The sequence below is a fragment of the Bombus pyrosoma genome, linkage group LG10 (genome assembly GCF_014825855.1).
Source record: "Bombus pyrosoma isolate SC7728 linkage group LG10, ASM1482585v1, whole genome shotgun sequence".
Taxonomy (NCBI): Eukaryota; Metazoa; Arthropoda; class Insecta; order Hymenoptera; family Apidae; genus Bombus; species Bombus pyrosoma.
The window spans coordinates 2,575,759-2,589,441 of record NC_057779.1 but is presented as its reverse complement, the minus strand read 5'-3'; the positions used below and the strand labels follow the sequence as shown (position 1 = coordinate 2,589,441).

Genomic DNA, 13,683 nt, shown 5'->3' with positions numbered 1-13,683 from the left:
TAATACAAAAATGTATTGAATGCTTTATGAGATCTGTATATTTAATTTATATTCCAACTTTAATTAAATTATATATTTTTCATATTTAATATTTAAATGTGAGTAATCAATAAATTTTGGTAAATGAAATAGGCTTATACTTGACTTGCTTACAAAAAATACAGCATTTCCGTTTTGGGAGTAACGGCAGCTTCTACGTAGTTAGGTGAGAATAATTTTACTTCAGTTAAGAGTAAATTTTTTGGAATCGTTCAACAAGATATTACAAGAAAACCGACATTAAGGTAATAAAAATAAAGTTTAAACAATGTTTGATTGCAGATGGCAGATCATCAAGAAGATATCTACAGATTTTGGACTATCTTGTAACATTTGCTGATGCGTAGCCTATTTTCATCAGAGCGTAGGGCCACATCGTTTTTGTGTATAGGAAATGTTAAATTTCATATACACACCTGTGAACATATATTTTCCATAAAAAGGATTTAATTATTTATCAAATGTGAGTGGCTTTTCTGTCGTTCAAAAAAGCCGAAGTATACATATTTTTTCTACAATTTCTGATTGAGAACGACTGTCTGTTCATTAGTTACTATTATTCATTATCAAATTACTACTATATAATTTTACATATATTTCATAGAGGGTATAATAAAAGATAGAAGAGAATAATACGAAGGTATTTAAGGCTAAAATAAGGTGAAAAGAAATAATGTATTAGTGATACAGTTGAGGTTTTCTTGGGATTGCCTGTTTTTTTACAATAGAAATTGCATGCAAGCTATCTACTATATTTTGAACATGAGCAAGTGATAATTGGATATTATTTAAAGTATTATTAAAAGTGTTAGTGATTGCATAATCCTAAAAAAGAAACAATTTTGGTAAATTTTTAATGTAGCACAAATGGACAATCATGGTGTGCTATAAATAGCAGTTGCTCGGTGATGTCAAGTGAAAGGGGTGGGGTTGCTTCGGTTATTGGTTGACGAGAAAGAAAATTCAAAACGCGTGCGTGATTGGTTGGTTGTGTAACCATCTTGGGTGGGACATGCGCGAAGGTATTGCGCAGGAGAAGACTCGCCAGTTGACCATCGAGTGATCGCCGTTGACTAAGAAGCTTACATCTTAGATTAATAGTTTTCCTATTTGTAGCTTCTGTTGCTTAATTTCTGTATTTCAAGTTACCTCTTATTAGGAAATGAATATAAATATTGAAACCATAATTGAAATAGAAAAGATTTGATATAAAAATCCTTTTAATTGGTATTTGCGATTTCGTGATACAGATGATTCCTATAGAAATGAAAAGACAATGAGAGGGTAGAAAAGCAAATTAGGAATATTATATTTTGCGAATAATTATTGGTGGAGATATATTTAGACATAGGTAATAATCTTTGACAAAATAATTTCGTATTCGTAGATAGAAAGATCTGTTAGCTGTATGTTACGTGCGTGAAAAAGATTCAACAATATGGCGGTGTACGTGTATGCTTATCCTTGAAAAAGTACATTACTTGTATCCATGAAAAAAACCGAATATCTTTGTGTTTCATTACAGATTTACGTCATGATCCTATGTTTGTACTTCAATATGCGTTAAATCATCAAGAATATCATCAAAATGGTAAGTCAAATTATTTATTGAAATCCAGTTACTTTCCCTTTTCTTCGTAAATTTTTTGAAAGAGGGCGCCATATACGACAAATTACGACAAGATGTAATGGTAGGGGAAAGCTGTAAGATCAATAACCTTCGCTCATATGACCTCATATCCTATTTTTGGTTTCGCTAACTTTTAATGATCGTACAATACGAACGCTCATGTAGTTTAATGAGAGTTTTTTTAAAACTAATTTAATACGTATTAGTAATACTTATATATTGAGTAGCAGAATGAGCAAAGTAAATGATCTTCGTGTTTTTCTCTTATGCGCGACGACTCTATGTGATGTTATCTTATTTGATATTTAAATTCTTATTCTATTTATGATTCTAGTTACATTTTTCTGTAACGTACAATTTATCATTATTATAGCGAAGGCAATTATTCAAGTGCAATGTGATATATGTCTTTAAAAATGTTTTTTCAGTAAAGGTTAAATTTGAAAAAACACTAATAATACTTGAATATACAATTATATAAATACCAGTTGATTACAATTTTTTTGAATGATATAACAGACTATTACATTTTGTTAAGTCAATCAATGATGGACTAATTTCAATTTGATTGATAGAGATTCAATTTTTCTATATTATTATACATAACCTCACAAAAAGTAAAAATTTGTAATATTTTACATGTGCTTTTTCAGCCACGTATAGATCCTCTATCTTTATTGAAATGTCTTAGTGTCTTATTGGGGCCAACTGGAGGTATTAAAAGTAAAGAAGAAGTTCATCGGTTGGCTAATTTAATGACAAAGTTCTCAAAGAAACTTGTTTCAAAATGCATTTACATACAAATATTAAAAACTACAAATACTGATTTACTTAGTCAGTAAGTACAAACTTTTTTCATTAAATCATATATAGAGTATTTTTTGTAAAATAAGTAATTAAATATTTATATGTAAAGTAAAATTATGTAAATTGCATACTGACGTGCACGAATACTTATAATTTGTATAATCGTGTAAACTACAAAATGTATGCTAGAATAAAAAATTAGGAACTCAGAACCATTGGACAGTTTTGCTAATGAACTGTACTCACTGATGTGAGTCCCATAAGATATCTTTTTAACATATTTTTAAAGCATAATGAATTTATAATAGAATAGTTAATAATTTGATCAATTTATTATTTTCTTTATTTAGATTTATGGGGGCTGGAGGATGGAATCTCATTCATATGTGGCTTACAGATGGGATTCTTGCGAAAAATTGGGCTTTAATTCAAGAACTCTTAGAACTTTTGTTGTTATGCCCAGTAGATATAGAAAGATTGAAAAGCAACAATTGCCCTAAATTAATAAAAGGTCTATCAAAAGAAGGTAGCCATCAAGGTGTTAGAGTATTAGCTAGTCGATTGGTTGAGCAGTGGTTAAAAATAGTGAAAGGGGAAGCTGCACCAAATTCTGTGCCAGCACAAATCATGACTATTCCAGCACAAACTACTGGAGTTTTAGGGCAAACTTTGGTACCTCAATCAACACAACAGTATTCTATTCATTGTGGTATCCAACAAGTCTCGGATGGTACAGAAAATGCAACAGTTCAAGTGCAAGATTTGCAATTTATTCCAAATTCCACATCAACTATTGCAGTATCCCACATTCATCAGCAACAACAACAGCAGCAGCAACAACAACAATCACAAGACCAGCAACAGGTCCAGGAGAGGACAACTGTGCAACCATTACAATTGCAAGTTGTTAGTAAACCGCAGCAAATGCAAATACAACAACAATTGTCAACCCAGCAATCAAAAAAGCCAGCTTTTGTTGTGGTATCTGCATCTTCACAATCTCCAGTTCCTGTGTATAAAATTACAATTCGTGAAGGCAAACAGATCCTTACAAAAGTGGAGACAGATGCTACAAATATTAATAGTGTTTTAAATACGAATAGTACAAATGTAGAGGTTAATGGAGATGTTGTGGAAGATGTTCTTCCTGTGAAACAAACTCCCGAGGAAGTAGTATCTGCAGAACTTAGTGATCGTGTAGTCAGTGGTCAAGATTGTGAAAAGGACATTGCACAATCTGAAAAATTAGACCAAGTTTCAAGTGAAGTGAAACAAACTGTAGTAGATTCCACAGATAGCCCTGATGTGGATGTTGTTAAAAGTAAAGAAAGCAAAGACATTAAAGACCTTAAAGACAATAGTAATAGTGAAAGTAGTAAATCTAGTAATAAAGAAAATCGGGACTCTTCTAAGAAAGATGAGAAAAAGTCTAGTAGTTCAGATAAGAAGAATCACCATAGCTCATCTTCATCCTCCAAAAGTTCTTCTAAACATACCTCAAGTTCCAGTTCACATCGTTCTAGTTCCATATCTTACAAATCTAGTAGTCATCGCTCTAGTTCTAGCAGTAGTAGTTCAAAAAGTTCTAGTTCCAAGGATAAGTCTTCCAAGGACAAGGAAAAACATCACTCATCCAATTCATCCAGTAAACATAGTTCTAGTAAGAGTAAATCTGATAAAGAGCGAGAAAAGGAAAAGCAGAAGAAGGATCAGGCAGAAAAGGACAAAGCAACATTAGAAAAGGTTCAAGGGCAGGCACTGAGTTCAAAATTCGGAAAAATACCCAAAAAGAAGTTGGAAGAAGAAAAATCTGGGGATGTAGTTGTAAGGAAGTCATCAACAGACTCTCGAGATAATTCTAAAGAAAATAAGACTGATTCAAAGAAAGCTGTTGTAATGCCAGAGAAGAAGAATATTTCTATTTCCATTGAAAGCAGAAAAAATTCTCAAGATTCCACAACACGGCCGAAGACTGTGAAAACATTTAACTCTAAATTCAGATCAACAGGTTTGGAAGAAGAAGTAAAACCACCACCACCAAGGTCAGCAAAGAAACCACCTGTCATTGACAAAAAGGTCATACCACAGAAATTACCTGCCTTGAAAAGGCCATCTCCACTTAGAGAAGCTATTCCATCAACAGATAAACGAGCAAAGTTATCATTGGATTCACCAACTACACCCCCAAGTGAAGAAAAGAAGGGAGGCATCAAATTAATACCACCTAAACCAAAACGTAAGTATTATACAGTGTCTCAAATAATATATTTAAAAATTTCTTTTTGCACACAAATATGTATATATATTTTTTTCAACAAATATAATTTTGATTCTTTAGGGAGAAAGGTACACACTGTCTTAAATTTTTATAAAATTCTAATGTTCAAAGACTAGAAAAAAGAAATTGATGATATTATATGTTAAATATATAATAAACATAAATATATCTCTTTTCTTTAATGAATTCTAACAGTTATCAAATGTATTTTAATAAAAATAATCTAGAATTGAGATGAGATTATATTTGATATTATATTAAGTTTCAGTCTAGGATTATATGTGTTATATGTGATAAGTTGGTTCAATTTGCTTTGTTATATATTATTCTTGTTTTTTAATTTCTTTAATTTTTAAAATATAAAATGATATAAAAAATAATATCAAATATAATAAAATGATTTCAGTTAAAGATTGTAGTATTAATTCTATGATGAATTTTTTGATATAAAAAGCATTGCAAATTAGGAAAAGAAAACTACTAACTTTATTAACTTTAACTGGTCTTTGAACACTAGTTTCTTCTATTGTATGTGCTATTACTAACTTCTTAATATTGAGTTTGCAGGTGGTTGGGTCCAGGAGAAACACGAGCAAATTATATACTTCTATTATACTTTACGTATTGTGCGAACGTTAACGTTTTACTGAATTGGACAAAATTTGCATAGATTTCTTGTCTATCTCATTAATTTGCAGTTTCTTTCAGGCATATTATATTTTAGTTTATAATATTTATTAGAACCCTACGCTATTTTCCTAAAGTTATTAGAATATTATAGAAGGTAAAAGAAAACCTGTATCGATTGACCCACGTGGAAGTGGATCGAGCGGATTTCTCGTGCTTGCCTCTATAATTAACGTCACATTAGAAGAATGAAGAACATTAGGATCGGCTCTTTCAGCATCGATTTATTTCCTATATTAAGAAGATTCAGCAGGTAATCTTCGATAAAGTATTAATTAAATCGTACGGTTGAAATGTTTGATAACTAGTGCCATTTAGTAAAAACTAGAGTCGAATATTTATTGATAACTAATACATCAAAAGTAATCGTGCAGTTTCTTCTAAAAATTATTCGGATAAAAGAAAAAAGGTGTGTTTTATATCGATATAATTTCTCGGATGTGTGTTTTACCGTTCTCCGACGAACGATACACCGATAGAAGTCACTATGGATATTACTAATCTACCTAGGTAAGGAAACAAACCAACTCTTGTCTGTCCATACTTCTTCCCTTGTACATGTACACCCTATTAAGCATTTAAATAAATTGATCAGAAATCTGGAAATATTTAACTCTTGGGTTTCTGCTATACATCTTGCTCACTGAATGCTTGATAAAGCAAACACTCATACCGTGAGCCCATCCAGATTTCCATCCTCTCGGTGACTAATCGCACATATCTAAAGTGCAAGTAAAATCAGGACTCTCAAAATGGTGTTATACACTGAATTTCTAGACAATAATAATAATAAAGATGTAACGCTTAAAAAATTAGTCGTTGCTAATTTTTGATCAATTGTGAGTTCGTTCTTACGAAATTATAACATTTAACCTTATTCGTAGCGAAATCATATTTTTATTTAGTAATTCCTCTTGCACATATTTGTATTGTTTGAATAGTTATATTAAAATTATTATATAATACTTAACATGATAATACCATTTTGAGTGTCACTGCACAAGGGAACAAATTCTTGTAAGCGATATGTTATTTTTCAATTTTGTATCATTGTTTAGTTCACAGTGGATTTGCAGAATGATTCGAATACGTTCGTGCGTTCATCAGAGAGAATTGAAATTTGCGGGCGCATAGTCCCAAGATATCCTTATGAAAGTGAGAAAGAATAAAAGAGAGCGCGAGAGAAAGAGAAAAAGAACGCGTGAACGAAAGTGAGAGAGGGAGCGAGAGTAATAGTATGTATGAACGAGTAGATGAAAAAGCGAGAAAAATATGGCACGACGTTTGAAGAAAGTTTGTCAAAAAAAAGAATGCAGAATTTCGTGGAACGAAAGCACTTTCGAAAATGCATGAAATACGACGCTGCATATCGACTCGACGTCTTCGAGCAAGCCGCCCCTTAGGATCAGCGGGCCTCTTCTTACGACAGATAATCGTCTAGTTGCAATGACAACGTCGACATGGCGAAGAAGTCTTCTTCCTTGCCAGTAGTCGCGGATTAACAATCGAGTGAAAAACATTACTGGAACGAGAAAAAAATATAAAGAAGAAGACAGGAAAAACGAAACGAGAATGATCATGTTGTGCTCGTCATTAATTGAAGGAAATTGTTATTTTCTTAAAGTATTATTCTCTCGAGCTTACTATATTCTTTTAAATAATATAGTTTTTATTGAGTTAAAAAGTAATTTCGAGATGGTGTATCTTTGTATACCTGAACTTTCCTAAATAAGAATAGTTCGCTTTAGTTTGCAAGAATATCTTTACTCGAGTTTTTCTTCTTAAAAGTTTAAAATAAAACAGAGCACAATTAATTCCTTATCTAGTCATTCATTTAAAAGAAAAAAGCAAAAAATTTTATATGATATTGATGCATTAAAAAATTTAATAATTTAGATGACCATGGAAAAGATAGCATTTGGAAATCATTTGAATAAGACGCGTAAAGGAGGATAGGTGGGAGTTAACGACGGAGTTGCGCAACAGCGCACTTCGTGGTGTGCTCGACGGAATACCGAGGCTGATGTTTTTGCGATAGTCTTTATGTCGACACTCGTGTATGGGGTCAGATTCTGTCTCTCGTAGTAGTTGCATTACGCTCACATAATATATTAACCATTCAACGTATTTAGGTCCGCGCCATTCGTGGACAATGCTTGTCATGTGGTATTTACCTCACTTATATTTGAATTTGAAAAAGCGATGGAATAGAAAAATAAAATTTACAGTAGTTACACATTATTTAGACTAATATTATCAAATTAGTTCATCTTCTGCTTATCAGAAACGCTCTTTTACTTCGAGAATAATCGTTTTTGTTCGTTCTAAAAGAGATATACACATTCTTACAATTTATAATATACGAGGCATTACCTTAAAGAAAAAAAAGTTGTTTTTTTATTTATAATAATTTTTATGCCTTTCATGAAACATAAGATACAAAGAAAATAGTTGCACTAATTTTAATGTTTAATTATCTTTTGTTTATAGTTTGCTCAGGTTTAAGTTGTTATTTGTAATTACAATTATACTGTTATAAATATTTTATCTGTGATTGCATATCGTTAATGATTATATATTCACTTTTATATAAAACAAAGTCCCTTATGTAAAGAAGATGAAAATTATATAATTAATAATAATAGATTTTAATCTATTTAGGCATTTGCACAAGGAATAGAAAACTATCGCTGTTGATACATGCGCAAAAGTTTAATAATAATTTTAGTCAATATATTAATGTGTACTCGTACACATTCGATCGTAAAGATCTTTTTTACAAATGAAACGAAATGTTAACAAAAAAAATGCGTCTTGATTGTTACGTATAAGATAATACGTTAAGAGTACTATTACGATTTGAAACATTTTAAAACGAAGTAAACGACTCTTGAGGATAAATCAAAGGTTTATGGAAATAAAATTGGAGCCGTATAATTAAAACCCGCATATTATTCCCCAGTTTACTATTATCACTTTTATCGAATACATTCCAAAAATATTGATATGTTTATCAATGCGACTTATCGATTTGATATATCTTATATTTTCTTCCTACATCTATAACGACTTTTGTTGTGATTGTATATTTATTGAATTCGACATTAATTTACTATATATGAACACAGTCTGATAGCAAGCAATTTTTGAACAAAATTCGTATTTTTTACAGCAGTTAGGTATCATCTAATGAATAATTATCAATTTTTACAAAATTCAAGACATATTGTATTAAATGCTAAACGTATGTACAAAGTCTTCGTTTTTTGTGCGTTATTGAAATGCATTTATGAACAAACTGTATTTGACACAATAATTAATATATTATCTTCCATATAACATTATCAAAAGATACTAAATCAAACGCATCTATTATAACGTAAAAATGACAAAATTTTAATTTAAATAAAATATCTTGTTTACTTAAAAGATTTTCAATTAGTATTTAATTAATACTAAAGAAAAAGGTTTTATATCTTAATAGCAAAAAATATAATCTTATATCTATATTATATAAAAAGCTTCACCTAAATTAACGTTTACTTTTCTAATTCTTTGCACTTTTACAACGTTGAAATGCTCGATATTGGTTCTAATATGCACGCATTTAATCTACGTTTTAAATTTCATTTGAAATTTCGAATAAATAAAATAATCCAGTGGATCAAATCTAATTGATCATGATCGATTGATAAATTTATTGATCCATCTGTCTTAGAAAACATGTAATGATGTAAATACTTTTTATAGTTATATTTATAAATGCATAATAAAATTTTATTTCTTTTCTCAACATTAAATGCGAAATTGTCCCATTGTACATATAACATTTTTATAAAAAATTCTCTTTACTAATAAATCGCAATGATTTCTAACATGTTTTTAAAATAAAATATTTGGTATTATTAAAAGGCAATAATTGTATTTTTGTTGCAGATTCATTACGGATGTCTTTCTCATTCCTTCTTCACCCAATATTTGTTAGAACGTTATCTGGTTTCAGCTCTACCAAGGAATAAATTTAATTTCTGTCTTCGTGCGATATACATTCTTTTTCTTTGCAGGTTGATGCTGACTATATGTGATAAAATTTTGTACAATCGAATAAAACTAATGTTTGCTCTATAGGATTTTATCATGGAAATATTTTTAATCTCTATAAGATCATTATCATTAATTCGAGCTGGTGAAGAGCAACATTATAAATGTTTTCTTTCCGCGGCGTAGTTCCTAGAGTTACTTAACAAAATATTTTATTATAATTTTTAGTCTAATTCAAAGTTATGATTTTTGTAAATCAGTCATTTAACGCAAATGTTTTAATACGTGTAATTATTAAGACAGTGTTAAATCTTTCTCCCAATTCAAAGTAATATGTTTTGATTCATATTCTTGCATTTTATTTTATGTATAAATATTTGTTATTTTTCTTATTTATAGCAATGGTTTTACAAGAAAGCGATATGTTTATGGATGCTTTAACCGCGTCGACGAAGAGTAAAGAACCAAGGAAGAGGAAGCGAAGAACATCTATCACGAAGGATGGTCCCACAGAAGCTAAGAAACAAGAAACTGCCAGTAATGATAATCGTGATGTTACACCTCCACCCACCTCACCACCAAGTGCCGATGAAAAATCACCCGTAGTTGTCAAGCCTAACTTTAAGGTATACATAATTACGAAATTTCATCGCCGATAGAAATTTTAGTACATTCTTTGTTTATTTATACATTTATTACACATAAAAATATTTATTTTATAGTTTTATCAAGATACGTTAGAGACAGATGAAGATAAAGAACAAAAGGAGAGGGAGAATTCAGATGAAGATGTGAAGAAAGATAAAGAAGAGATGCTGGACGATCAGAAAGAAAACAGGATATTCAAATCGGATGTTGATGATGACGCTAGAAGTAGCAGTAAGTACTTTACTTTTATTTACCGATATCTGTTTATAATTATATAATTATATATAAATATATTGCTTAAAAAAAAGAACATTGGAAAATATTCTGTTGCTTTTTAGCACCAACACCGGATGATGATGTGGAAGAGAAGACATCCGATTCTCCGGAAGACACATCTTCCCTATCTGAATCGATGAAAAAGGAAAATATCGGTTCTTATCCAGAAATACGATACGTTGATGGTCTGAGAAGCGTTTTATTGCTTCAAAAACGCAAAGGGCCGAAGAAAACATTAAAATGGAAAACAGATCTAGAATCGGTGCGTTATTTCGAGTTGGATGAAACAGAAAGGGTAAACGTTACAAAAACGTTTACCGATATGAAACAAATGGAAAAACAAAATGAAAGAGAAGCATTCCAAATGGCCAGAAAATTGAGTAAGTGGTAAAAATATAACCTTTTGTTGCTAACAATAATATCCTTATTATTTTAAACATCAAAGAACTATTTTAACAATTTAATAAATGATTGATATAAACTAATCTTGTAGGTAATGAAGACTTAATGGAAGAAAGAACAAGATGGAAGCCTTTGATTCCAATTGATTTACCGCCACCTTTAGTAGAGCCTGGGAAAGACAGTAGAGAAAAAGATATTCAATATGCCAGAGAGAAAGGAATTTTACAAGCACTATACTTCAACCGAAGCATGTATGTGTATATTTTAATCGATTGTTTTCTTATTATAATAAAGTTTATTTATCAAAATAAAGTTTCATTTATTAAAATAGAATTCAGTACTGCATGTTAAAATACACGATTATTAATAATTTACATATTCGTGCAAAAATGATACGCATGCTATATTAAAAGCATAGGAACATCGAACCATTGGACAGTTTAACATATAAACTGTACTCACTGATACGAGTTCTACAAAATATATTTGTTTAAAAAATATTTTGTTATAATTCAATTGCTAGAAAAGCATTTTATTTTATGTGTATATATATATATATATATATTAATTTTAGGATTCCGGACTCTGCGGCAGAACCCGATGAAGAACGACATCATGTATATAGTGAGCCTAAAATCATTCCTTTGGATGATCTTACGGGAAATAAGGAAAGCGAGAAAGATTTCACGTCCCTGCCTTGGCCAGAGCCAAAACCTCAGTTGCAACCTCAAACACCGGCAGTTTCAAATTTCCATTATCCTACATATCCACATAATCAACAGCCAGTAATGGCACCTATGGGCCCTCAAACTTCAATGGGTCCAATGCCACAAATGTCTCAACAAATGATGGCACCTTCTCATATGGGTCCAATGGGTCCCGAAATAGGAGGTCCGTTGACTGCTGGAGGAGGAGGCGGCTGGAGAACTGGAGATGGAAAAGTCGTTGTACCTGATGGAATGGGAATGAATCCAATGGGAAATATGCCAAATGCATTTCCACCAGGTATGGAAGGTGGTCCAATGGTACCACCTGGAATGATGGGGCCACCACCTATGTATAATCAACAACAAGAAGGTTATGGTATGATGGGCCCAGAAGATATGGGATTCAATAATATGAATCCAAACAACTTCCAAGGCCCTCCTGGTCCTTTATACGGCCCTGGACCTAACTTTCAAGGTCCTAGAGGCGCTGGTCCAATACATGGTAGAGGTAGAGGCGTTCCTGGACCTGGTTGGTATAGAGGTGGTGGGGGGCCGCCAGGAAGAGGCGGATGGAGGGGCGGCGGTGGCGGATGGAGGGGAAACGGGAAACAACCACCCGTATGCAGACAATTTTCAAAAAACGGTTATTGTCGTGTCGGTGACAAATGCCAATATCTACATCCCGGAGTGAACTGTCCACCATTTTGAAAGAAATTAATATAATTATTTATTTGAAATTTCTGCAGTAGCACGATATAAATGTTCATTCTATTTGAAATGAATCAATGAAACTGAACGATCCTGAAATTTTTAAATCATATTAGATGCCGGCTCACGTTAGCTACAAGGATGAATAATAATGTGCAATTTTTTATTAACGATACAAAGAATTAAGCACATAATATTTATAGTTATATTTTCACAGGATTTAAATGATATTCGATAATTTTCGATTTATTTGCGTCATATTATGCTAAAGATAAATATTATAGAAAGAATACGTGATAAATTTATTTTTCGTAAATTATTCTCACAGAATTTCAAGTATGGAAACTGTCATTTTAAATTTAAAATGGCAATAAAAAAGAGAACAATAGGTTCATCAGCTGCTGGACAGCAAGAGGTTCCTATACATCAATTTTTATTATGATTTTGAATAGGAGTTTTTAAAAATCTCTGAAAATACGTCAGAACTATTTTTATTGGTCTATTTTCAGAATATAATGAAAATTGGGACACGTTATGTAAAATGAACTCTCGATTATGTCTTCCCTTTACGTTCACGGTTTACAGATAGCCACTGCCGAAAGAATGATTGGTATAATCAAAGAAATGGGATTTTGCGAGTTTTAATCTTATTGGCATGACAAATAGTGATTTCAAAGTATGACGCTAGTAAGCAGGAAGTGCAGATTCCAATTTGAGAAGCATTTGTCTTTCACGATTGCCAGTTGGGTGTTTAATCGCTTTCTACTAATGAATATATGTAATTAAACTGCTATTAAAACGAATTAAACGTAATATACCACGGAACATTATAACACCAAAAGTTCAAATAACGGTTTAAATAACTTTTTATTAAATGAAGATATCTTACATTTAATCGTATATGTAGATTGATTGTAAATATCATAATTGTATCATTTTGTATAAAGTGTCGCTAGTTCTAATAACAAGAGACTGTTTTAGGCTTAAATGGTATGTAATAATATTAAAAAGCAACAATTTTTAGTAAAAATGTGTACGTATGATTTAAAGTAGTTAAATTCAAAGAGGTCTAATATTCATAGAGTACATTTTCACTTATAAATTTGGTCATGTACTCCATGAAATAGATCACTGATATACTATTATTGTATTAAATATTTTTTATGAATTAAAGGTAGTGGTTACTTTTTGTATATGATTGATCGTTATGTTTGTATATAACATTGATTGTTGTATAAAAGCTGCTTGATGGAATACATGAGTCATACCTATTTTCTAAAATATGCTGCATTATTAAATTGAAAGACTTCCTTTATAACATTTTTATAACATGTATATATTATTTTCTCCATTTATTTTTAAATATTTCTAATTTACCTTTTTACTGTTACATCAAAACATCGTTTATGTTTATAATTGTCTATTTCGTTAATTTTATATATTTGTCTAAAATGTTAATA

At 31.0% G+C, this 13,683-nt stretch overlaps 1 protein-coding gene across 10 annotated transcripts; it reads left to right on the top strand.

Moving 5' to 3' along the window:
• Positions 1–90: 90 nt before the first annotated feature.
• On the top strand, positions 91–13,502 carry LOC122571919 (serine/threonine-protein phosphatase 1 regulatory subunit 10). Of its 10 annotated transcripts, XM_043736249.1 has the most exons (11): positions 91–205; positions 322–502; positions 1,427–1,485; positions 1,565–1,630; positions 2,323–2,507; positions 2,827–4,712; positions 9,882–10,108; positions 10,205–10,361; positions 10,469–10,786; positions 10,900–11,059; positions 11,383–13,502. In XM_043736249.1, the coding sequence occupies exons 4-11, from the start codon at positions 1,628–1,630 to the stop codon at positions 12,221–12,223; spliced, it is 3,777 nt and encodes a 1,258-aa protein (XP_043592184.1). In that variant the 5' UTR covers positions 91–205; positions 322–502; positions 1,427–1,485; positions 1,565–1,627; the 3' UTR covers positions 12,224–13,502. The 10 variants fall into 10 exon arrangements, with proteins under 10 accessions (XP_043592184.1, XP_043592187.1, XP_043592182.1 ...); XM_043736252.1 differs by lacking the exon at positions 1,427–1,485 and having other exon boundaries at positions 2,361–2,507; XM_043736247.1 differs by lacking the exon at positions 1,427–1,485.
• Positions 13,503–13,683: the final 181 nt, after the last annotated feature.

Excerpts from the sequence above, each read along its gene's own strand:
- LOC122571919 (XM_043736247.1), top strand. Across the intron at positions 2,508-2,826 it reads AATACTGATTTACTTAGTCA|ATTTATGGGGGCTGGAGGAT; the intron begins GTAAGTACAAAC and ends TTCTTTATTTAG. Across the intron at positions 10,362-10,468 it reads TGATGACGCTAGAAGTAGCA|CACCAACACCGGATGATGAT; the intron begins GTAAGTACTTTA and ends GTTGCTTTTTAG.